Source organism: Haliotis asinina, unplaced genomic scaffold (genome assembly GCF_037392515.1).
Source record: "Haliotis asinina isolate JCU_RB_2024 unplaced genomic scaffold, JCU_Hal_asi_v2 scaffold_30, whole genome shotgun sequence".
Lineage (NCBI taxonomy): Eukaryota > Metazoa > Mollusca > Gastropoda > Lepetellida > Haliotidae > Haliotis > Haliotis asinina.
Window position 1 is genome coordinate 128,141 of NW_027133902.1, and position 27,349 is coordinate 155,489.

General features: G+C 40.3%; 1 protein-coding gene across 1 annotated transcript; it reads left to right on the forward strand.

The window, feature by feature from the left end:
- Positions 1–13,293: 13,293 nt before the first annotated feature.
- Positions 13,294–22,741, forward strand: LOC137270061 (transmembrane protein 26-like). Its single transcript, XM_067803872.1, has 3 exons — positions 13,294–13,511; positions 20,023–20,182; positions 20,869–22,741. The coding sequence occupies exons 1-3, from the start codon at positions 13,294–13,296 to the stop codon at positions 22,006–22,008; spliced, it is 1,518 nt and encodes a 505-aa protein (XP_067659973.1). The 3' UTR covers positions 22,009–22,741.
- Positions 22,742–27,349: the final 4,608 nt, after the last annotated feature.

Genomic DNA, 27,349 nt, shown 5'->3' on the forward strand with positions numbered 1-27,349 from the left:
GTCATGTGTGACAACTTATAAAAGTCCTGTGGGTAATAACGTATACAGAGGTCATGTTGGTGAAAGTGTACGCAGAGGCCATGTGTGACATTTGTAGTGAGTGAATGAGTTTAATTTTAAGCCGCACTCAGTAATATTCCAGCTATATGGCGGCTGTGATATTTGTACAGGTCGTGTGTGTTTGTGTGTCTGCGTGCGTGCGTGCGTGCGTGTGTATTTGTATGTGCGTGAGAGAGAGAGGGAGAGAGAGAGAGTGTGAAGGTAATTTAGAACAATGCAAACACCAATGGTCAAAACAAACATACCCTCCATCGCAACCCGAATGTTCCGTGATGGTTATTTCATTTCTACTGATATCAATCTATACGCATGAATATATAACATAATATGAAGAAAATGATGAATTTGAACTCTGTAAGAATCAAGCGGAACAATTGTAATACATTTTGAAATATATTGTATATAGATTATATTGGTTGTGATGAAGTCAAAAGATCTTTCACACATTAAGCTGTTTGTAAAACATCCACATTTCAACGACTTGTTGGACTATGTAAATTGGAAAGGTGTATATCTGAAAAGAACAATAATTATGTACGTATTGGTAGAATTGTTGAATAAGGTCTTTTGTCATTTGAAAATTTGCACAATGAACTAAACGAATTCAATCGACCTAGGGTCATATCTGTGATGGCCAGACATTGTGTATGTGTGATATATTTCAATGTGTTAGTGATAGACAGACATTGTATATGTGTGATATATTTCAGTACATCAGTGATGAACAGAAATTCTGTATGTGTGTATTTCGACATATCGTGATAGGCAAGCCAAGCATATTTTAACATTTCAATGTTATATTGTGCGCTTCATATTCCAGCAGCATAACCTCATAGCAATCGATAGCAGTGTAGGATCCCAGCTAGTGCTATTCAGCTGACACACGTTATCGGAAGATTTGTCAGAGCATATCTATATAGTCTGACTCAGTACCCACAGCTGTTGACTGTGACACCTTGCTGATCAATACCCGCAGCATGCATACAGACATAAATCATTCTCATTTAGCTTTGTAACATAAACAGTCAGAGAAATTCAAGGTGTATCATAGCGACATGGAAATAATCATTTCATGTAAATTGTGGACACACATCTGGACATTGGAAAGACTGCATTCTAACAGTGAAGACGCATTGGTGAGCGAGCTGGCTAAGGTGTCGGACTAGTGATCCAGCCAGACTGAGGTGATGGGGTGTAAAAACCCTTAGAGTCACCTTTGTGTGCAGACTCTTTAAAATTTCCATGTTGTCACAATCCCTAGTGTACAGTACTGGACCCTGTGCCATTAACAGAATATCCACGAAACCGTTGGTAAATCACCAGATGGTGGCCACATGAATACATGCATAGCAAACCTGGGGTACACCTTACCTCACTAACCCACCCCCACCCCCGCACACACAGCCCTTCCACAACTCTTAAATATACGTAATTAAAGAAAGCAGACCACCCTCCCCACCCTTGTACATGTGTGTAACATTGATACCCCCTACCTCGTCCCCAGAATACAATGGGTGGGGACACACTCACACACACACACACACACACACACACACACACACACACACACACACACACACACACACACACACACACTCACTCACACACACTCACACACACACGCGCGCGCGCGCGCACGCACACACACACACACACACCACCACCACCACCACCACCACCACACACCCACAATCATGATCGTCCCTTTGCCAAAAATTAAGAACGGGCATACAGTACTGACAATTTGTATTGACAAGTACTGTGACCATGTGCCCCAGTCCATCCAATTGTTTTTGGGCACATCGTTAGGATGTAAAAGCCACATTAACTCGATGTGTCTAGTGGCTGCTAGAGCTGTATGATCACCAGGTGTTTAGATTGATAACAGGATGAACCGTTGAAATTAGCAACCCATGATCTAGGGGAAACAACAAAGCTCCTACTGAGCAGCTGGACTGAGCTATATATCGGCGCTATAAAAATATCACACAACACACACACACACAAAGAAATAATTAATTAATCACCCCCTGTGTTACTGTAATGACAGGCTTTCGACAGGACATAAACGTCTCGCAGTGACCACGATGGATCCTGATGATGCTTTGACTCCCAGAAAAAGACAAAATGATTGAAATCCATGTGGCGTTAATGATGATAATTGCTCATTTCACAGAAAACCATATCTGTACAAGTCTGGCCCTAGAACGTTCAGTTTTGAGCTTATCGTTCAATGTCAACATTCAAAATGTCACTTTGCTTGTTTTACACAATTCGAGGTCAATACCGCGTGTAACCTCGACTGAATGACAGCCCGCACTCTCCTCTTCATACCCTGTCAGGCTCCTGATCCTGTGAATGGGCAGTCTATATCATTCCTCATGCAAAGCTGGGCCAGGTTCTATACAAGAGGATCACTTTGCTGTACACGATGACCAGTCGTGTCTCATATATACTCCAAAGGAAGAAGATCGGGGCTCATTCAAACGTGAGGTATGTCAGAGGGTGCTAAGTTCTTTGTATATACGACGATAGTATAAACACGTTTTACGGGGGGAGGGGGGGGGAGGGGGTAAACGTAGTGAGCATAACTATACTCTCGATGTCCAATGTTTGTAAAGTTTCCATTGTATTTTGAACGGATCATTAACAAAGCCAGATTTAAAGTTTCACGTATGTGGGTGCCGTGGTTCACGAGATATGAGTCATCACAACACATTGGGGTATAATGCACTCTTTACAAAAAGAAACGCAAAACCCAAATATCAATGAAACTTTGGTGTCATTCAAGGACTTGTAGATCATCGGAAAACAAAGATACGAGAATGAAATTTTGTGGAGCAATACATTGCTATCTTGTCTTGTCCTACTGTCCACCAGGTGGTGTTGAAGTCAGTACTTCGTATGACCACCTCCAGCTGCCACCACTGCCCGACACCTCCTGGATACAGGTCGAATCAGTCGTTGGATGTTTTGTTGTAGAATCCTTCTCCATTCCTCCTGCAGATGTGGAACAACTGTTGGAGATTCTGTGGTGGATTACGACGTCGACGTACCCGTCTGTCGATCTGATCCTAAAGGTGTGTAGATCCGGGGATCTGGAGGGCCAGGGGAGAGTATTTATGTTGTTATTGGACAGGTAATCCACGGTGACACATGCTGTGTGGGGCCTGGAGTTATCCTGTTGGAAGGGCTGTCGTTGACGGTCAACAATGTGAAGGACGTGAGAATCTGGTCGATGTATCGATTGGCCGTCAGATTGCCTTGGACAAGCACAAGTTCCCATCTTCGGGTGTATGAGATCTCTCCCCACACCATAACACTCTCTTCACCGGATTGGGCACCTGTCTGATACAGTTGGGAGCAAAACGTTCATGACGTCGTCTGCAGACACGGTCTCTATCATCACGTCGCCTGAAGAGATACAGGAATTCATCGCTAAACCATATGCGCCTCCAGTTTGCCAGGTTCCATGGCAGCACTGTGTTACACCATCCATATTCCTACTTCTCGGAGACTGTTCCTGATTGTCTAATCGGACATTCTTCGGGCTCCAAACTTGTGTTGTGCTGTCACGTAGGTGGGTAACCCGGATGTACCGATCTTGGGCAGGTGTGGTGACTCTGGGTCTTCCTGATCTTGGACGGTCATTTGTCGAATTTGTTTGACGACATCGATCCCACAATCGAGTTATTGTGTTGGAATGAACGTTGAAGATCCTTGCCACCTAGCTCTTTGATTTGCCAGCTTGCAAACGTCCCGTTGCATCGATCGGCAGCGTTGAGACGTCCCATTTTCGGGTACAGTACTTGCAAAAACTTGTGGATGAAATTGTGAAATTCATTTGGGTCTTTTATAGTTACATGCTGTACTTATGCTTTGCACGTGAGAAACGAATATTGTGCCTGATATTCGTGCTGCATGACATCCACGCACATCATGACAATCCTGATCGATAAAACCTTTCAAAATCATTTTTGTTGCGTTTGGTATGATCTTCTGAAACATTCCAGAAACAATGTCCAAAAAAATGTTTGAGTTTACATACGTACAAAGTTGTAAGTATAATTTTTAAATTTCACTTTGAGTTTCTTTCTTTGAAGAGTGTATTTGTAAAATATTTGCAGAAAATGAAAACGATATGTCATTTCGTACAACTTGGATAATGGCAAAACCTCGGATTATATCATATACTCATATATGTTCAGAATGGTGTTGGATGAATTCGAACAAGGGTCTTTAGGGTCTGCCGCCACCGCCTCTGTGAGGCACAGAAACAGGGACTATCAGTTGGTCGGAAAGTGCTACTGCAGTTTAACAAATGCGAAAAAAAACCAACCAGATATCAGGGCTGGTGACTTTGAAATTTTACCAGTCCAAAATGGATTTAACCAGACCAGATAATCCAAAGAAAATAACTCATTCAAGTTTTAGATACAATGAATAACTTACTTAACCTCATCGTTATGATACATCTCTATGCATCGACAAGACTCGCATTTGATAATCGTAAACATTTCTGAATGATACCGGCATATACGTTAACTGTTTCACATTGTTTTGTACAGGTTAAATATCGATCTCAGAATGCCAAACCCTAGCTGTCATCATTCATATCGATCAAAGAGCTTTACCTTGTATATTTCACAAGGCCATCGAAAACTATATCCGCTAAACCTACCCTGACGCGGATGAGACGGGACATAATGGGTGATAGTTTCGTCATCAAATTTGATAAAATGAAGATGCTAGCTATATTCAATCAATGTGGTCGTTCATCCATGTTTTATGTGTACAATTTCGTGGCAATAGCGAGCTGACACGAAATATCAAAGCACATGTCGGTGATGAAAGTAGGTGTGCCATCGGTTACATATCGCCCATGTAACGACGATTTTCGTGTCTCGAAACTGCTTAAATAACGTTTTCCAGCACTGAAAGTAACGATGATCGTTGTTCTGGTGACGTACACTTTGCCATAGTATCGATGAAAATGCTATGAAAAACTGCTAATTACCCGCCCTCGGATTTTTCTATAATAAATGTATGGCGCGTCTCCCTGCAGTGAAAGCCGCCATTCGGCAGTTGGTTGCCTGGGTCAGTGTCGGAGAGTTAGTGCAGGCGCAACAGACCCAGGAAACCAGGCTGATGTTGGTGGAGCTGTTTGTGTTCCTGGTCTACTCTTATCCAAAATATTTAGGATGAATGATCGTCAACTATACTTCAAGCTTTAAAATGAGTACAAGATAATGAACACGAAGCAATACATTTTACTGACTGGTTGTCAGCTGTACAAGCAATTAAGCAGGTGTCCAAAGCTCACACAGTGAAATACAATATGGTGCTGTTTTGGATTCCATGTACATCAGCTGTAGCATTGAATTCCACCACATGTTGGTTTAACTACAAACGGAGAAGTTGATAAACTTGCTAAGATTATTTGTAACGATCAACAGCCAGGAATTGAATCTATTATGCCAATTCCAAGAGACTATTTGTTTTCATTTCATCTTCACTAAATGTCAACCCTTCACTAACCCTGTCAAAATAAATACCCACCAAAATATGTTTTATTACATAACATAACACTTTAAGTAATCCAGCAATAATTACAAACGCACGTTTAGGCTGCGACAAATGTAACAAGAATTCAGTAGGCCGACAGTGGCTCTCTATAAGGAGATAATGAAAGTACCCCCGGCCCAGAGAGAATAAGAATGAACTGTATGTATAAAAGATAAAGATTAAAGAATAACAATAGATGATTCGATGGAATCAAAGTTGAAGAGGGAAAATCGTTTCTGTTAATATGACTATAGCAGTCTAAACAAACATGGAAGAGTTAATGTACATATACCCTAGACTATATATCTGGAAAATAATACATGATCATTACACATGTATATGGTAAACAATATGATACAGCTGCCATAACACTCATGTAGTTACAGTACTTAGTCATGAAACCCTTGGTCATGTTAAGTCATAAACTGTCAAGGTTTGTATTCTTCTGTTATAGTGAATTTATAATTTTTTTTAAAAAAAACTGAATACGTTGGTAGGGGTGGGGTGGGGTAACTCTTGTCCTAACTCAAAATACATTTAATGACATAAAATGCGCATTTTTTTATCTTGGCTATTGTATATTGTAAATCTTCTTTCAAAATGGGCTTTTGTAAAGTGTCCTTTATAACACAATATCCTCTCACACTAAGCTGGTCTACTACAAATAGACCGCATTGCTCACATCGTCGACAATACGTCACGATAAATCTCCACTATACCCTGGAAGCACCCACGGATCAGACCGATAATCTCATCATCTCCCTCGTCTGGAACTTTATCCAGTCAGGTGCCTACGCTGAGAAGTTGAACATACCAATCACAACTCAATTTCGCTTCTTATCTATCTGATTATCTACCCGATGAAACTTGGCAACACCAGTGATGCAGAGGTATTCTTAAAGGTGGAAAGAGTTCTTGCGTATTATTCACAGTTTCAGACCAATCAAGATGTCTGCCTATATGACTTCCCCCTCAAAATGAGAGTCACACTGAGAGCAAACTCTTGTGGCTCGAGTGTAACGGCGACTCAGCAGACTGGATGCCGTGGGAAAGTTGAGCCAGCACAGGAAGGTAATAAAATTATTGGCCCGAGTCGTAGATGCATCCAGAGTTTAGTGAATATTTATCGTCATGTTTTCCGTGCCACTGAGACAGTGGTTAGGCCGAACTTAGTTTAGCAGATATTTCACACTTTCACATATTAAGTACATCAATTGTAGATGTAAATCTGATAAAAGTTGTGTTTTTTTTCACTTAATACAGTCATTTAATGAATAATCAGTTGTTGTGTAAACGTGTCCTTCTAAACATGTCCAGGTCAGGGTTAGAACTTGGTTTTCCTTCACATCCAGGCTTCGTCAATTTTCTATGTTGTAGTTTTTGTATGTGTGTCTGTAGTTGTGTGTATTGTATTCACTGCCTGTATGGTACGTGTGTGTACGCGGATGTGCCTACGTGTTTGTGCCTATATCTACGCGTGTTTGTGCCTATATCTACGCGTATTTGTGTCTATATCTACGCGTATTTGTGAGATATCGTTGTACGGGCGCTGACTAGGTGTACTTGGCTTTACAGATACCCTGATATATATGAGATGTGATAAGTGTTTGGGGATGTGTTTGTGTGATGTGGGTGGGATGCTGCTTGTGACTGATCGGTGGGCCGGTGTGTGGTGGTGTACACGTGTGGTTTAATGAGTGAGTTGATTGGTAGTGAGGGGGGTGGGTGGTTGTTTGTGTTTGTAGCTGTTGACTGTCAGGGTGTAGGAGAGGGTCGGTTGGTATGCCGGGGTGTGGTAGAGTAATGGGTGTGCATACGTTTCTGTCGGTGGGTGTTGGGTGAGGTGCTCACGATCACTTCATGCAGACACGTGACAAAACTGATGTCACAGAAGTAAACGATTGAGGACACATGGAGGACTGGACTATAACCAAATGCCGTTATCATTCCTTCATAGCAGTGGATCATTAAGAAATGTCATTACTATCACTCTAGATCTGTGGTAGTGGATCATAAACAATGTCATCATCATCACTTTATGGTAGTATATCATAAACAATGTCATCATCATCACTTTATGGTAGTATATCATAAACAATGTCATCATCATCACTTTATGGTAGTATATCATAAACAATGTCATCATCATCACTTTATGGTAGTATATCATAAACAATGTCATCGTCATCACTGTATGGTAGTATATCATAAACAATGTGATTATCATCACTTCGTGGTAGTGCATAAAAACAAATGTCATTACCATTACTTTGTGGTAGTGGACCATAAACAGATGTCATTATCATCACCATATGGTACTGGATCAAAAAACAATGTATTTACATCACTTTGTGGTGGTGGACCATAAACAGATGTCATTATCATCACCATATGGTACTGGATCAAAAAACAATGTATTTACATCACTTTGTGGTGGTGGACCATAAACAGATGTTATTATCATCACCATATGGTACTGGATCAAAAAACAATGTATTTACATCACTTTGTGGTGGTGGACCATAAACAGATGTCATTATCATCACCATATGGTACTGGATCAAAAAACAATGTATTTACATCACTTTGTGGTGGTGGACCATAAACAGATGTCATTATCATCACCATATGGTACTGGATCAAAAAACAATGTATTTACATCACTTTGTGGTGGTGGACCATAAACAGATGTCATTATCATCACCATATGGTACTGGATCAAAAAACAATGTATTTACATCACTTTGTGGTGGTGGACCATAAGCAAATGTCATTATCATCACCATATGGTACTGGATCAAAAAACAATGTATTTACATCACTTTGTGGTGGTGGACCATAAGCAAATGTCATTATCGTCACCTCATTTTAATGGATCGTTAAACAATATGATTATCATTACTTTGTTGAGGGGGATCATGGACAAATGTCATTGTTATCGCCATATTTTAATGGATCAAAACCAATATGATGATCATTACGTTATGGTAGTACATCGCAACCAATGTCATTATCACTACTTATGGTACTGGATCACAACCAGTGTCATTATCATTACTTAATGGTAGTGATTCATAACCAATGTCATTATCATTACTTAATGGTAGTGATTCATAACCAATGTCATTATCATTACTTAATGGTAGTGATTCATAACCAATGTCATTATCATTACTTAATGGTAGTGATTCATAACCAATGTCATTATCATTACTTAATGGTAGTGATTCATAACCAATGTCATTATCACTACTTAATGGTAGTGATTCATAACCAATGTCATTATCATTACTTAATGGTAGTGATTCATAACCAATGTCATTATCATTACTTAATGGTAGTGATTCATAACCAATGTCATTATCACTACTTATGGTACTGGATCACAAACAATGTCATTATCATTACTTAATGGTAGTGATTCATACCCAATGTCATTATCACTACTTATGGTACTGGATCACAACCAGTGTCATTATCATTACTTAATGGTAGTGATTCATAACCAATGTCATTATCATTACTTAATGGTAGTGATTCATAACCAATGTCATTATCATTACTTAATGGTAGTGATTCATAACCAATGTCATTATCATTACTTAATGGTAGTGATTCATAACCAATGTCATTATCATTACTTAATGGTAGTGATTCATAACCAATGTCATTATCATTACTTAATGGTAGTGATTCATAACCAATGTCATTATCATTACCTAATGGTAGTGATTCATAACCAATGTCATTATCATTACTTAATGGTAGTGATTCATAACCAATGTCATTATCACTACTTATGGTAGTGGATCACAACCAATGTCATTATCATTACTTGATGGTAGTGATTCATAACCAATGTCATTATCACTACTTATGGTACTGGATCACAAACAATGTCATTATCATTACTTAATGGTAGTGATTCATAACCAATGTCATTATCACTACTTATGGTACTGGATCACAAACAATGTCATTATCATTACTTAATGGTAGTGATTCATAACAAATGTCATCATCACTACTTATGGTACTGGATCACAACCAGTGTCATTATCATTACTTAATGGTAGTGATTCATAACCAATGTCATTATCACTACTTATGGTACTGGATCACAAACAATGTCATTATCATTACTTAATGGTAGTGATTCATAACAAATGTCATCATCACTACTTATGGTACTGGATCACAACCAGTGTCATTATCATTACTTAATGGTAGTGATTCATAACCAGTGTCATCATCACTACTTATGTTACTGGCTCACAACCAGTGTCATTATCATTACTTAATGGTAGTGATTCAAAACAAATGTCATCATCACTACTTATGGTACTGGATCACAACCAATGTCATTATCATTACTTAATGGTAGTGATTCATAACCAATGTCATCACTACTTATGGTACTGGATCACAAACAATGTCATTATCATTACTTAATGGTAGTGATTCATAACCAATGTCATCATCTCTACTTATGGTACTGGATCACAAACAATGTCATTATCATTACTTGATGGTAGTGATTCATAACCAATGTCATTATCACTACTTATGGTAGTGGATCACAACCAATGTCATTATCATTACTTAATGGTAGTGATTCATAACCAATGTCATTATCACTACTTATGGTAGTGGATCACAACCAGTGTCATTATCATTACTTGATGGTAGTGATTCATAACCAATGTCATTATCACTACTTATGGTAGTGATTCATAACCAATGTCATTATCATTACTTAATGGTAGTGATTCATAACCAATGTCATTATCACTACTTATGGTAGTGGATCACAACCAATGTCATTATCATTACTTAATGGTAGTGATTCATAACCAATGTCATTATCACTACTTATGGTAGTGGATCACAACCAATGTCATTATCATTACTTAATGGTAGTGATTCATAACCAATGTCATTATCACTACTTATGATACTGGATCACAACCAATGTCATTATCATTACTTAATGGTAGTGATTCATAACCAATGTCATCATCACTACTTATGGTACTGGATCACAAACAATGTCATTATCATTACTTAATGGTAGTGATTCATAACCAATGTCATTATCACTACTTATGGTACTGGATCACAAACAATGTCATTATCATTACTTAATGGTAGTGATTCATAACCAATGTCATCATCACTACTTATGGTACTGGATCACAAACAATGTCATTATCATTACTTAATGGTAGTGATTCATAACCAATGTCATCATCACTACTTATGGTACTGGATCACAAACAATGTCATTATCATTACTTAATGGTAGTGATTCATAACCAGTGTCATCATCACTACTTATGGTACTGGATCACAAACAATGTCATTATCATTACTTAATGGTAGTGATTCATAACCAATGTCATTATCACTACTTATGGTACTGGATCACAAACAATGTCATTATCATTACTTAATGGTAGTGATTCATAACCAATGTCATTATCACTACTTATGGTACTGGATCACAAACAATGTCATTATCATTACTTTCTGGTAGTGGATCATTAACAAATACAGTCGAAATCCACTCGCCTTGAGGCAGAGGAACGTTATACATATGGTAAGGGCCACGACCATCTGTGTTTGTTATGTTTTATGTTCATATCAGTGAAATGAGTATGAGAAGAGGATCATATTGTTCCTATTGTTGCGTACTAAGCGGTATGACTGTGTCTCTCTGTATAAGTGTCGGCAACCCGGCACCATTCCTTCTCGAAGGCAACTCAACAGCGTGGAGAACACGTCTCGAGTTCATGATTGTCATCAGATTTAGAGGCACAATGTCACACCATTTTCGACATATGTAAATATTTGGGCATATCCACTAGCTGTAGCTTCCTATTGATGCAATAACAGACTTTATCCCGTACTCCTTTCATGCCTGAAATTGATACCTGAAACTTCGAGGACAACACCTTTCAAGCTGAGAACACTTGCCATATATGGCATGTAAACAGTTTCTGCGTACATCAAAACTGTCGCACGCTGTGTTGTCGGTCTTTGACGAACTCGTGTCAGTCACAAGTTGTACATAAGACATGATTACACGATGCCATTTAGAAAGTGGTCAAATGCAACATATGTCATATTTGGGATTTCACTTTCTTAGTAAAGTACAAATTCTAGTACTTCTTTTGGTTGAGTCCCATCCGGGATTCGAACCCACACCCTCAGAGTCAGGCACCTAATCGCCAGCACACAAAGTCAGCCGCCTAGCCCGCTCAGCCACCGCGACTTCCAATGAAAGTCGGACAACTGGTAGTCTAGACTGCGTACTTTGTGTACCCCTCTGATGAGTGTAATTGGCACGGCTCCCACGGCCGAAAGCTATGATTACACGATGTCATATGACATATGTTGCATTTGACCACTTTCTAAATGGCATCGTGTAATCATAGCTTTCGGCCACAAGGGGTACACAAAGTACCCAGTCTAGACTCATCCTTCATCAGTTACATTTGCATTTGACATAACCATAACAAAACATCGTCACACAATGATTGTCGATGTAAAAATGTCACAAAATAGAATATTCAAGGAAAAGTCCCCTTGGACAACAATGAACACATACTATGATAACACAGCAAACTGTGAGACGACAACTGAACGCGTACAGTATTATATATACATATACACATTGATGACTTATTGAGAGTTTTTGCTTCGGTGTGTCGGCAAATCTAACCTTTTTTATAATCAAGATTATCAACCAAAGCAAATAAGTCTATGATAACGCCAACAGAAAACAATTAATTCGTGGTCCATAAATCTGCCTCCCCAAGCATGCCCACGTGCCTGTAGAAGGTCACGTGATACCAGTCGTGCCAAACTACACACTGCTTGTTCGTATCAAGGCACGGGTGTTCGAAATATTTCTAAAGAGAGAACAATTTACTAATGTGCTGAGTGCCCGAGAAGACACGGGTGAAGACAAACAACACGAAAAGGAAGGACCGCGGCATGTCAATAACACTCAATTTACACAAAAGCACGGGTTACTGTCAAACATTGATCATTAATCTCACAATGCCATATTCGTCGATCACTGAACACTATCTGACATGAGACTGTCTTTGGCGATACAGACAAGGCAATCTCAGGAAGTGACAGAGATTTGGAGGAGTTTCACAAGAAAGCTCAAAGAGTGCATGCTTCTCTTGGAATGGCGTGAGAAGGACATTATGTCTTTTACCTAGACCTTCTAACTTGAAGTACCTTAACCGTGTCTAGAGTCTGACGTGTACTAGAGGGAATCATTGAGCTTTGATGTGATCTTTGTAACCGGCAGACCATGGAGGAATGCCAAACATGATTTCATTTGGATAATTCCTTTTAAGTTGATGTGATTTAGATTATACCCCGGAAAATACGCCATGGGGAAACCCAACGAGGATCAAACACTGAATTTCTAAAATACTGGTCATTCTAAATCGGTGTGACCTTGAGCTGTATACATTTCATCCATCAGAGGTGGAATGGTCCAGCCAGAGACGTCTCCCGTTGTGGAATTGTAACGAAACTAGAATTAATTCACGTCCTTCGCCATTCCGCACTTACTTGAAATTTGAAACCTGTTGTAACTTTCACTGAAGTCTTTTTGAACCTCTAAGACAAGGGTTTTCTTCTGCAATGATGAAGAGGTGTCTGAAGAAAGCAATGACAGCAATTGGTATCGTGAAGGCGGTCATCAGCAGGTGCCTTTTCGCTGCCCATGGGTTTGTGTGCATCTGGAGAGTGGTGGTGATGAAAGGAGACCCTCTCTACTGGTGTCTCACTGGCTCTTTCCCGCTGCTCATTCTAGAAGGAGTTTTTACCTTGAAGAAAAAGAAGGGCAGAGAGTGGAAATGGTGAGTATGGCATTATCCCCTTCACTGTCAATACCACCCTGGTCAGTATATGAGTCTATCAAAGAAAATTGATTTTCCTCGCGGTTTAATAAGGGGATGCTATGTTTCTAAACATCACAAACGGTAAAACGGAAATGTTCTTCTTAGATTTCATTTGCCTTTCTGTGTATTCAAGTTTGGTATAGTTCAGTTTGGCTGTTAAGAAACTTACAAGGTTAGACAAGAAGATAACACTGAAGTGTTCGTCGTGTAGAAAACTTGAAATATGCTATGTTGTGCAAGTGTAAATGTATTAAGTATTAAAACGCGACTGTTGGAGAATCAGCTCTCTTGGCATTCTTCATTCATTCATTATCATTGGAAAGATCTCGAGGAGATGAACACGAAAAGTTCAGGTGCCAGTGTGTTCACGTGTTAATAAGCTCACAAATTGGCTCTGAAAATGCATTTCTGCAGAAATTTCTGGCAGAATTGTTTTCCTGCAGAAATTTCTGGCAGAATCTTTTTTATTTCGCTACCAGAATGATCTTAATTTAACAAAATTAGAGAATATAAGTAATGATACTGCTGCGTGAGTGGTAGTTTCGTGTTTATTCCAAGTAATAAGCACTTATGGTGATCAACTGATCTGATATTTTTGTTTTGCTACCAGAATTATTTTAGTTGAATAAGATTAAACACCATCGTTATATAATTTAATATAGACTTTCTTTAAATGATGTCGTTTTCCCCTGTTTAAAGCCTGTTAGTACCAGACAACCGCGTATTTTACAGTGTGAATTTGACCGTATTTCATTATAGCTTTTACAATTTAAAAGACTTATGCATTATACAACATATGTTATATTTGGGATTTCACTTTCTTAGTAAAGTACAAATTCTAGTACTTTTTTCGGTTGAGTCCCATCCGGGATTCGAACCCGCACCCTCAGAGTCAGGCACCTAATCGCCAGCACACAAAGTCAGCCGCCTAGCCCGCTCAGCCACCGCGACTTCCACAAAAAATGAAAGTCGGACAACTGGTAGTCTAGACTGCGTACTTTGTGTATCCCTCTGATGAGTGTAAATTGGCACGGCTCCCGCGGCCGAAAGCTATGATTACACGATGCCATTTAGAAAGTGGTCAAATGCAACATATGTTATATTTGGGACTTCACTTTCCTAGTAAAGTACAAATTCTAGTACTTTTTTCGGTTGAGTCCCATCCGGGATTCGAACCCGCACCCTCAGAGTCAGGCACCTAATCGCCAGCACACAAAGTCAGCCGCCTAGCCCGCTCAGCCACCGCGACTTCCACAAACAAAATGAAAGTCGGACAACTGGTAGTCTAGACTGCGTACTTTGTGTACCCCTCTGATGAGTGTAAATTGACACGGCTCCCACGGCCGAAAGCTATGATTACACGATGCCATTTAGAAAGTGGTCAAATGCAACATATGTTATATTTGGGATTTCACTTTCTTAGTAAAGTACAAATTCTAGTACTTATCCCGGATGGGACTCAACCGAAAAAAGTACTAGAATTTGTACTTTACTAAGAAAGTGAAATCCCAAATATAACATATGTTGCATTTGACCACTTTCTAAATGGCATCGTGTAATCTTATGCATTATATCCATCCGTTTCATCCGAAGTTGTAACTTTTTAGTGGATTCACGTCGTGCAAGATTAATTTAACAGTATTGGGGTGCATTTTCCAATCCCAATAAGCCTACATTGTTTTTGTATGCGATATGGGTTGAAGGAGAATAGAGACAAAACCGGACATATACTACATACATACAATAATGACAATGTAAGAGCCATAATATGAATTCATCAACATGCCCGAAAAGACCAGCGTACCAGTTGGGATGATAAACAATACCTATGCAACAATGCATCAGTGTTCAAAGTGACAATACCCGCGAAAATGTAATTGCCTCGTTGAAATAATGATTTATGCCGAAGTGGCCACCGAGTTTTCACAATTGGTGGTTTATCAGGTTGTCTCTATAAGCGGTCATCGTTCCGGTTCGGTTGTCCTTGAGTGGACACCGCGGTTAATAATTACGCAAACCAGAGAGCGGCCACTCGGGGAACACACCGAAACAATGCCAGTTGGTGCTGCATGGACAATAGACGTTTTATAGAGTATATCCAGTACGTCTTGTCGGTTCAAGGTCACATGCAACACAAAATAGTTCTTTGCAGATTCTGATTCGGTTCGGTAACAAATTATCAAACATGCAAATTAAAGTTATGAAGTTGAAAAATAACACAATTAAAAAAACGCTTCCCCAGCGCAGGGGGAAAAAGTGGTTTCACCACCCATAACACATGTGCAGTGATTAGCTTGAACCGGGAAGCCAACTCGTATAAACACAAGTGATGTGTGCAAGATTATCGTTGCGGCCGAAGTGGGAGAACAAGAGATGTTTCTTGTGGTTACAATCATCCAGGTTCGGCAGTAATAACAATACACTGGTACTGTACCTGCATATTTGCAACCCATGTTTTAAAAAAAAACATGTGTAGTAATAGAAATGCTAATTTCATTGTTCACCCTGAAAACTGAAATATTTTAAATCATGTATACGGAAACATAGAAAATATATTGATAATGACAAGCAGTCTATGTCACAGACAAAGCGCTATGTCTGTTTATTGTCACCTGTCACTCTGCTTGTCTGCTAATGACAATATGCAATACTCAACTTCAATCATTGACCAACTTAACACCTATCAGGCTATACACCGTAAACAAACTACGTTGATTTATGGCTCGTGCACCTGGGGTCTGTCTCTGGCACATTATGTAATTACACAGACAGGCAGGTGCGATTCCTGCACACATGACATGTTATTTCGTCTGTGGGTTGCAAACAAACTATCTCCAGTTTTCCCTGATGACTGGGTCGGACTGAACTGGGTGCAAACTCAGATTGTCAGTTTCAAGGTCTGTATGTACAAAACCCAACATTTCAATATATAATATTAATGGATAACAACCTCTTCTATTGTGCATGCTTAGAAGTGGATGGATGAATCATAATGATTGGAATATTTTCAAACTGTTTAACGTTGTATTTTGTACAAATCCACGAGTGACCAACCTAATTCTTTCTATTCCTGTCTGAAAAACATGTAACTGAGAATATGCCGACGGTACACCAGAACAGTGATATAAACTATGATCATCACAGACACATTTATACAATTTAACATTTCAACCACTGGCCTTTGTTACGAAAACACGCCAATCAACTTATCTCAGTAGTTTCTGTCATGATGGGACGAAAATTCACTCACTGGGGACTTGGTTAAAAAAAGGGTAGGAACAACAAATATAAAGGGGATATTGTACCAGATTAGTCATTCTTGAATGGGATTAACAGGTGTGAAAACTCGGTGGCCACTTCGGTATAAATCATTATTTCAACGAGGCAATTACATTTTCGCGGGTATTGTCACTTTGAACACTGATGCATTGTTGCATAGGTATTGTTCATCATCCCAACTGGTACGCTGGTCTTTTCGGGCATGTTGATGAATTCAAATTATGGCTCATATGTCTTACATTGTCATTATTGTATGTATGTAGTATATGTCCGGTTTCGTCTCTATTCGCCTTCAACCCATATCGCATACAAAAACAATGTAGGCTTATTGGGATTGGAAAATGCACCCCAATACTGTTAAATTAATCTTGCACGACGTGAATCCACTAAAAAGTTACAACTTCGGATGAAACGGATGGGAATAATGCATAAGTCTTTTAAATTGTAAAAGCTATAATGAAATACGGTCAAATTCACACTGTAAAATACGCGGTTGTCTGGTACTAACAGGCTCTAAACAGGGGAAAACATCATTTAAAGAAAGTCTATATCAAATTATATAACGATGGTGTTTAATCTTATTCAACTAAAATAATTCTGGTAGCAAAACAGAAATATCAGATCAGTTGATCACCATAAGTGCTTATTACTTGGATTAAACACGAAACTACCACTCACGCAGCAGTATCATTACTTATATTCTCTAATTTTGTTAAATTAAGATCATTCTGGTAGCGAAATAAAAAAGATTCTGCCAGAAATTTCTGCAGGAAAACAATTCTGCCAGAAATTTCTGCAGAAATGCATTTTCAAAGCCAATTTGTGAGCTTATTAACACGTGAACACACTGGCACCTGAACATTTCATGTTCATCTCCTCGAGATCTTTCCAATGATATAAACTATGTCTTTGTAGCTTGTTTCCTTCTGAGTGTCAAGTTAGGACTCGCTGGCCATTCCTAAGTTGTCCCGCCCGGCCTGTATGACAACACAAACTCACACGCAACACTACACCTGAGAAAAGTAAACAAGCAGCTTATTACACGCCAGCCCCAGGGTCCTCTTTACATTGTCATTCAGTAATAGCATGTGTTACAGTTATTGTTATCACTCCACAACCATTACACATAGATTCATTTCAGATTAATTACAACGTAATGCAATATTCAGTATTTTAAATACTGCTGTAGAAAACCGCACAGTGGTCAAAACGCAATGTCCCAGTCAAGGTATCCGACACACTCTGTGCAATCTACGCATCACCCCAGTAGCGTACAGTCTACATCAGTCACTAAACAGCATAGAGCTTGCACGTTTTGCAATAATTAGTGCACCAGACACACGCTATACAATGTGCAATAGCCACAAAAGAAGGTTAATCATTATCAAATTGCCAACCCTAAACAGTAATGCAGAGTGTATGAGACAACGAAGAAAGGATGCCTGAGTTAAGTGAGTTAGAGCCAAGGTTAACAAATAGTAAAGAGATGTTCAACAGGTTTCAAGTTAACACAGAACTAGAAGAAAGTCAGTTTACACACATTTGTACTCGAATGAATTTACTATCCCTAGACAACCACCCCTGGTGTGTGACTGTCATCTGTATTATATACCCACTCTATAAAACTATCGCAGATAATCGGGTGTACAGATAAAACTTAATATAACGTTGTTATTGTGAAGTTGATATTATCTCATTATATGTTAAAGGACCGATGACCAATAGAGAGTATGCCACGAAGGTATATGTGACACGGGATTTGACATGGGATATAAACATATAATACAAATAAACACACTGCACCTTGGTTCTGTTAGCTTCAGAGATACTAGTCTCGGAGGAGTCCGATGCTCTTTTTCGCTGTGTCAAGTCAAGTGTTTGTTGTATATAAGGCCTCCTGCCCACATACAAGGAAGATACGTGATATACATATATAAACACACAATAATACAAGGATGAAAGGAGTATAGTCAAGCAATGTATTATAGGTCATTTCTGAAAGATAAAGCATGTTCTACACATTGGACAAGTTGGAGAATAACGTTTTCATTATTTGACGATATAATTGGCACAAAGACAGTTTCGCGATAGCTTAACTGATGTTGCACTGATATATACTTGGTTCTTAGATCAGCATAAAATGGACAACATGTAAAATGGATTTCATTTCAAATGGGTGAATGGCATAAATGACATTTCTCTATTGAAATCATCTACCCTTATTTACAAGTAGGTCTGGTAGACCAAGTCGATATTGAATAAACCTGGGTCTGAGATGTTTGTGTTAATATAGATAGGTATTTTTTCTCGTTGAATGAGACCCTTGAACGATCTATATAGATCATAACGTGAACCTTGAAGGATCTATACAGATCATAACGTGAACCTTGAAGGATCTATACAGATCATAACATGAACCCTGAAGGATCTATATAGATCATAACGTGAACCCCGAAGGATCTATATAGATCATAACGTGAACCTTGAAGGATCTATATAGATCACAACGTGAACCCTGAAGGATCTATACAGATCATAACGTGAACTTGTTTAATGTGAAATGCCATTTTTGATGATACCTGTTGATTGATTGTTCCCGAAATTGGTAAAAAAATAGGGGAACATTACCGACTGTTTGATTTAACCAGACAAACCCCAAACTGGTTTCTTATATGTGACGCCCACGTTGTTTTACCAATATTATCTAAACTGAGAAGCATATTACAAGCTAATTTTGGAATTCGTCGTGCATTCCGAGGATTTTAAAACCAATACTTTCAGCGTCTTACATGTATTTGAGAGCTGATAAAAAGAGGGTATCTACCACACCCGCCATATACTAGGGTAACATCATCGGCAAATAGCAAAATTAATATTTCAATCATGTCGGGAAACATTTGAATTCCATGTTTGTCGCAATTAATATTTTCAAAATACAATTCACTTATAAAGAAAGAGCAAAAGCTGGACTTAGAGTATAGCCTTGTCGGAGTCCAACAAGGCAATCAAAATAGTCGGTGGTATCATCCCCACAATGTACACATGGTTTTATATTAGAATGCATAGATTTTAAAATATTAATATACATTTTGCCTTTAAAAGAAGCCTTTCATAAACAAAGATCTTAACAACACGTTGTATACAATTTCGCCACGTGACATAACGCGAGATGATGTTTGGCTGTTTTCAGGATATGTCCAAGTGTGCTTCTGTATCTGGCCACAACAGTTCCTGCCATCTGGTTCCTAGAGCTAAACCTCCTGGACAGAAGGATCCTGGCAATCAGATCGGGAGGTAGGGCATCCGTCAACGCCTCTAGGACCGAGAAAATTACTGTGTGGAACAGCCAGGTAGGACATGAACGAAGACAGAGGGCCCTGATCACGCATATCACGTCATCGTCCGTGATCTGCGGTAGATTTCGTTATCAACTGATCACAAATGTAGTTTTCATTGAAATACAGCTGTTTTATATTAATTCCATATATTTTAGCATGGGCTTGTTTATGGTAATCCTCACTGTGATCTCATTAATGCAGAGATGTCATATGTTACATCACCGTAAAGTTTGGAGTGTGTTTTGTCTCCGTAATGTTGAGGTGTATATTATCCCCATAATGTTGTGTGTGTATCTTATCTGCATAATGTTGTGGGTGTATTTATCTCATTGATACTGGGGTGTATCATTGATATTGGGCGTGTTATTTATTTCCATAATGTTGAGTGTGGTGTCTTATCTTCGTAATGTTGGGAATGTATTTTGTCTTCGTAAAGTAGGGATGTTTTTATGTCAGCAGTATTTGGGGACGCAGTTTTTTATCCGTGAAGTTGGGGTGTATTTTACCTCCGAGTTCGTAGGCGTATGTTATTGTCTCACACATCGAGAGACGATTAATAACGTCAAGACACAAGTAATTGATTTACACTTTAACTTAGTTTATTCGCATTTTTTCATTTGGTTCGACTTTATCATCACAGTTATTGTGAAGACGTTTATGACAACATTAAGGTGTGAAACTGACTATTCTACTTTCAGATAAGTATACCAGTCATATTCGCCCCTGACGACTGGTGCAAGATATTGGAACAGATGATGCTACTTGTCCTCATTATTGGACGATGGCTGCTACCCAAGGGGGAGATAACCCGTGAACAACTCTCTCAGCTCTTGCTGGTGTACATCGGGATGGCTGCTGATATCATCGAGCTGTTTGAAGCCTTTAAAGAGAAGGAAGTTCGTTACAACAAGATCCTTACCATGATCATCCTGTCCATGTGGACAGCCAGTTTGATGCAGTTCACCTTTGTCCTAACTGCCACCAAGTCCAAACGAATGCGCCCTGTCCTGTTTCACTCCGGGAGCTCCGCTTCCACTGTCTCACTGGGAGGGAAGCCATGCTGCCCCACCGAAGTGATTTCCATCATGATCAGTGTCGTGCTTCAGGACGGCCCGTTCCTAATCATGCGCATGATGCTGATATTCCGATACAGTGTGCTGAGCTACACTAATCTGTTCTTCACATCCAAAAACACTCTTGTTCTTGTTCTTCAGTTCTACCGCCTCTTGGTCTTATTCTGTCAAAAGAAAGACAAATCCACGCTGATCATCACTAAAGACGGTTTGAATTCCACTGCAACCACCGACGAGAAGGCTAAAACAGGATCGATGAAAATGACAGGGACTCCAAAGCTGCCCAGGAAGATGAGTTTGGATGTGACTCTTGAAAGGCCAGAAGGTCTGGCTGAGAGAAGACGATCTTCACTGATGAGGCAAGACTCTATCACCGACTCCAGTCAGACACAGGACACAGACGTGATGGACCTGATGACTGAAGAAAGCCATGACAACAATGATGGAGACATCGAGGATGAAGCAGCTGATATCTCTTTCGCTGCAGTTCTTAACGATGAGCCTTCCACAGACAAAGGAAAGTCCAAGAAGAAGGAAAAGAAGAAGAAAAAGAAGAAAGAAAACAAGTTAGAAAAGGGAAAGAGCAAACCTACTGAGGACGACAAAGATCATTGGGCAGATGTCAGGAAGATGGCAAAAGCACTAGCGTTCCTGAATGAAACGGGGAAATGTCGAACAGTGGTTGTGAATGCTGGCGGTAACGAACATAGGCTGCTGATTGTGGATGAAGCAAGTGCCAAGGAAATGGTTGGTAAGGGACATTGACATTTGTTCTAGAATTGTGGTTTGGGACCAAATTGCATTTGCCAAAGAGCAAGAGACAGTGAATGTGTTCAGTGTTTGTCACTGTTTTGTGTGGATTAACCCATTCATGCCGAATATTAAGTGACTGCAATGAGCCAAGAAAGAAGTCAGTAGGCATAGTTTACTCAAGTACTATTCGTTGACTGAAAATCCTCGGTCATACAGTGTTTAATGTTTCCAATCGATTGTTTAAACACCACGAGCCCATTAATTATTACAGTTCATTCAAGTAGCGAGACATTAAACATGAACATGTCACATGAAAGGCAACAGACATTAGGGAGACCAGAAATGGATTCGGTGACTCTTCACAGGTGACGAAGCCTATTTAATTAAACTCTAATGTAATAGACTTGAACTTCAAGGATTGGAAATGAATGGGATAAAGGGATCCTATCCTTCAGATTGGACATGTTTCATGAGCTGGATTCATATGTCCGAGGAGGCCTATATCTATATTTACATATGGTCAACATTTTAGAGGAGTGGTATTGTCATTTTATGTTTGTTTAGGCGCTACAGTTCTGGAATGTTTAGTTTCAGATTGTGTAGAACAGACCTAATGCCAAAGCAAACAATTTCTGCCGATAAGACCACAGAAAATAACTGTTGCCATACGAGAACTGGAAAATAGAAATAGTACAGTCTCATGTTGCAATGGATATTAGTGTAGAAAAATAAATATTCTGAATAATGAAAATGCAAACCAGTGATTGATATTGTGCACAACGACTAACGCTATCGGGGTAGGAGAACAACCAGGAGGACAAATAGTTAAATCAGCTGGTCACACAGCACCATGCGGTAGGAGGACAGGCAGTCTGTTAAATCAGCTGGTCACACAACACCATGCAGTAGGAGGACAGGCAGTCTGTTAAATCAGCTGGTCACACAACACCATGCGGTAGGAGGACAGGCAGTCTGTTAAATCAGCTGGTCACACAACACCATGCAGTAGGAGGACAGGCAGTCTGTTAAATCAGCTGGTCACACAACACCATGCGGTAGGAGGACAGGCAGTCTGTTAAATCAGCTGGTCACACAACACCATGCAGTAGGAGGACAGGCAGTCTGTTAAATCAGCTGGTCACACAACACCATGCAGTAGGAGGACAGGCAGTCTGTTAAATCAGCTGGTCACACAACACCATGCGGTAGGAGGACAGGCAGTCAAATCCGCTGGCCTGACAGAGCCTCCCAAGTTGTGGACAAGCAGTCAGTTAAATCAGCTGGTCACACAACACCATGCAGTAGGAGGACAGGCAGTCTGTTAAATCAGCTGGTCACACAACACCATGCGGTAGGAGGACAGGCAGTCTGTTAAATCAGCTGGTCACACAACACCATGCGGTAGGAGGACAGGCAGTCTGTTAAATCAGCTGGTCACACAACACCATGCAGTAGGAGGACAGGCAGTCAAATCCGCTGGCCTGACAGAGCCTCCCAAGTTGTGGACAAGCAGTCAGTTAAATCAGCTGGTCACACAACACCATGCAGTAGGAGGACAGGCAGTCAAATCCGCTGGCCTGACAGAGCCTCCCAAGTTGTGGACAAGCAGTCAGTTAAATCAGCTGGTCACACAACACCATGCAGTAGGAGGACAGGCAGTCTGTTAAATCAGCTGGTCACACAACACCATGCGGTAGGAGGACAGGCAGTCTGTTAAATCAGCTGGTCACACAACACCATGCGGTAGGAGGACAGGCAGTCTGTTAAATCAGCTGGTCACACAACACCATGCAGTAGGAGGACAGGCAGTCAAATCCGCTGGCCTGACAGAGCCTCCCAAGTTGTGGACAAGCAGTCAGTTAAATCAGCTGGTCACACAACACCATGCAGTAGGAGGACAGGCAGTCAAATCCGCTGGCCTGACAGAGCCTCCCAAGTTGTGGACAAGCAGTCAGTTAAATCAGCTGGTCACACAACACCATGCAGTAGGAGGACAGGCAGTCTGTTAAATCAGCTGGTCACACAACACCATGCGGTAGGAGGACAGGCAGTCTGTTAAATCAGCTGGTCACACAACACCATGCGGTAGGAGGACAGGCAGTCTGTTAAATCAGCTGGTCACACAACACCATGCAGTAGGAGGACAGGCAGTCAAATCCGCTGGCCTGACAGAGCCTCCCAAGTTGTGGACAAGCAGTCAGTTAAATCAGCTGGTCACACAACACCATGCAGTAGGAGGACAGGCAGTCAAATCCGCTGGCCTGACAGAGCCTCCCAAGTTGTGGACAAGCAGTCAGTTAAATCAGCTGGTCACACAACACCATGCAGTAGGAGGACAGGCAGTCAAATCCGCTGGCCTGACAGAGCCTCCCAAGTTGTGGACAAGCAGTCAGTTAAATCAGCTGGTCACACAACACCATGCAGTAGGAGGACAGGCAGTCAAATCCGCTGGCCTGACAGAGCCTCCCAAGTTGTGGACAAGCAGTCAGTTAAATCAGCTGGCCTGACAACGCCATGCCTTTTGGGGGACAAGCAGTCTGTTATATCAGCTGGCCTGACGACACCATCGGGGTAGGAGCACAGGCAATTAAATCAGCTGGCCTGACAGCACCATCCATTAAGTTGCATGACAAGAAGATGGGTAAGGTGAGATGCCTGGGCAGGGCATCCTGAACTGACGGCCCAAATCAGCTTTGCTATATAATTTCAATTACACTCAAGATATTAACAAAACAAAGATGAACATATTGGCGCATGAGATAAAATGTACTAAATTGCAACGAAATCAGCGTTTATACACTTTAAAAAAGCAGTTGATATGATAATACTGAATGTTTTGAGCGTGCATTGCCTCTCGCACTTCCTTATGGCCATAGTTGTTTCTTCAATAATGGAAGAAGATGAGAAGAATAATGGCCTGGAAGATGATCGGTGTATGGCTTCAAATTTGCATGTATACGATTTTCGTTTTCAAACCGAAAATAAACAGTAGAAACACATTCTAACAGCTTTGTAGTGCAAGGTGACTGTCAAAATTAATGGTCTACAGTGATTTATTGACCATACTGAAAACTCAAGAATGACATCCCATGCACGTGTGGGGGACCACTGCACTGTGCAAGTGCATCCATTGCGTTGTGTTTAGGGGTGGTGATAAATAGAAATAGTGTTGAGTTTATAAGATGTCGGTCTTTGAAATTTTATTCACGTTTATACTTCCTGTCCAGATTGAAAGCTCAGGATTCCCTATGTTTTTAAGATTATACATTGAGAGTCTTACAGTACACACAGGAGAGGTACCCGAACCGAGGTTGAGCAGCAAACTTATCCTCTGTAGCATCTCTGTAATAGACAATGTGCTCACACAATTGCAAGTGCTTATTGATATGTCTCGTTACGTCTCGTAAACTCCAAAAACTCGGCGAACAAAATAAACAATGACGATGATACACGACAGTCTGTGTCGTCCCAGAGATGCTGTATGCAGGACGTGTTTGAGGAGCGTACAGACAAAAGCAACGGCAACGGCAACAGTAGATACATCGCTATTTGATGTATTGTGAAGCATATCGAGTTGGGGGTCATCTCAAAGTTTTATTAATTATTTTTAAATCTTTAATCCTGGCAAAGTCAGGAGGCATGTGCGAGGAATGTCACCCATGTAATGCTAAGCTATCAAATTCGGTTTCGTTAACCACAGCCCACAAATTCTTCCCCACCACCTTATCGGCAAGAACATACAGTGGTAAACACTCTGTGGTCTATCAGCTCAAAGCAGACTGAGTTGGCTTTCCTCAGTGACGACGGCCCCCCTCGAGCCATGTCGGTACCAAAGAATTACAGCCCACCTCTTTCTGTGACAACGATCAGTATCAGTAAGGTATGCAAGAATTGTGAGTATATGACATAACGGGGCAACCAATACTTCTAGCAACACATGAGCGTTTGACTATTGAATAGTATCCAGCTCGCGGTACTCGGGTGTCAGTCATGATGTTACCGTCGTGCTTCTATCTGTGTGTCTCACGTGTCAACCGTACCATTTATATACCCTCAATACGCGTGTACTTTCGGCTACCCACACATGACTCTCTGCTTTGTGTTTTGTGTTTGGGCCGTGTGTTTTGCTTTGTTTTGTTTGACGTTGTGAGTTAAATGATATTCAACTTCATATTTAAAGCGGTAAAGACCATTTTGGGCGTTAGTTATTTAATGTATAATTATGTATAGGTAGTGATTGGTTGTTCAGAGAGAGGAGAGATATGATACCTAGGGATAACACCGTCGGTGAAAAAAAACGCCATTAGCAAATAAACAACTGATAGTGTTTGTTAAACATCATCCATGACATAGCCAAAGAATGAATTGGAACAATACATTTCCTGAAATGTGTAAGTAATATTTATTTGCATAACAATATATTTACAAAGTAACAAGTTTGAACATCTTCATTTATCAGCATTGTACTTGATACAAACACACCAAGAGTATACAAACGATACCCATGAAGGGCTCCTCAGCACTTGCGCTAAACTTGGTCATAAACAAACAGGACTATTTCACTTCACTTCCTGCAATACTTAATCAGTTGGCTGAGATGAGTGAGTACGTTTAACGCCCACATTCACCAGTTTGAAGCATCTGTAATGGTCACGGTGTTATGTTTGGCTCTAGAACCTTCTTCATCAAGAGGAACAGGGTGATGAAGGCGTAAGGATATACATGTAGTCAGAAACTTTGTGTTTTTCATAAAAAGAAGTTGACATCCATGAAAATACTCTCTTTGTTTATGTGCATCACTTCTAAATACCATCCAAAGACCCGTGACATCCCATAGGTAGTCATTATGCCACTCCACCAACCATAGATACTCAGGGTTCATATGCAGTTGGACCGAGGGTGTTTATATTTTTCAGGGATTGTCAATCGCTGAAACTATGATATCGCTTGATTGGTGCACGTTAAACCAGCCCATAGCTTGATTGGTGCACGTTAAACCAGCCCATCACTTGATTGGTGCACGGTAAACCAGCCCATAACTTGATTGGTGCACGTTAAACCAGCCCATCACTTAATTGGTGCACGTTAAACCAGCCCATCACTTGATTGGTGCACGTTAAACAAGGCCACCAATTGATTGGTGCACGTTAAACAAGACCACCAGTTGATTGGTGCACATTAAACAAGACCATCAATTGATTGGTGCACGTTAAACAAGACCACCAATTGATTGGTGCACGTTAAACAAGACCACCAATTGATTGGTGCACGTTAAACAAGACCATCACTTGATTGGTGCACGTTAAACCAGACCACCAGTTGATTGGTGCACGTTAAACCAGACCACCAATTG

Bases quoted from the DNA above. Each gene is read 5' to 3' on its own strand.
- LOC137270061 (XM_067803872.1), top strand. From the start codon at position 13,294: ATGATGAAGAGGTGTCTGAAGAAAGCAATGACAGCAATTGGTATCGTG. The intron at 13,512-20,022 runs GTGAGTATGGCA...GGCTGTTTTCAG, and splicing joins AAGGGCAGAGAGTGGAAATG to GATATGTCCAAGTGTGCTTC. The intron at 20,183-20,868 runs GTAGGACATGAA...TTCTACTTTCAG, and splicing joins TTACTGTGTGGAACAGCCAG to ATAAGTATACCAGTCATATT.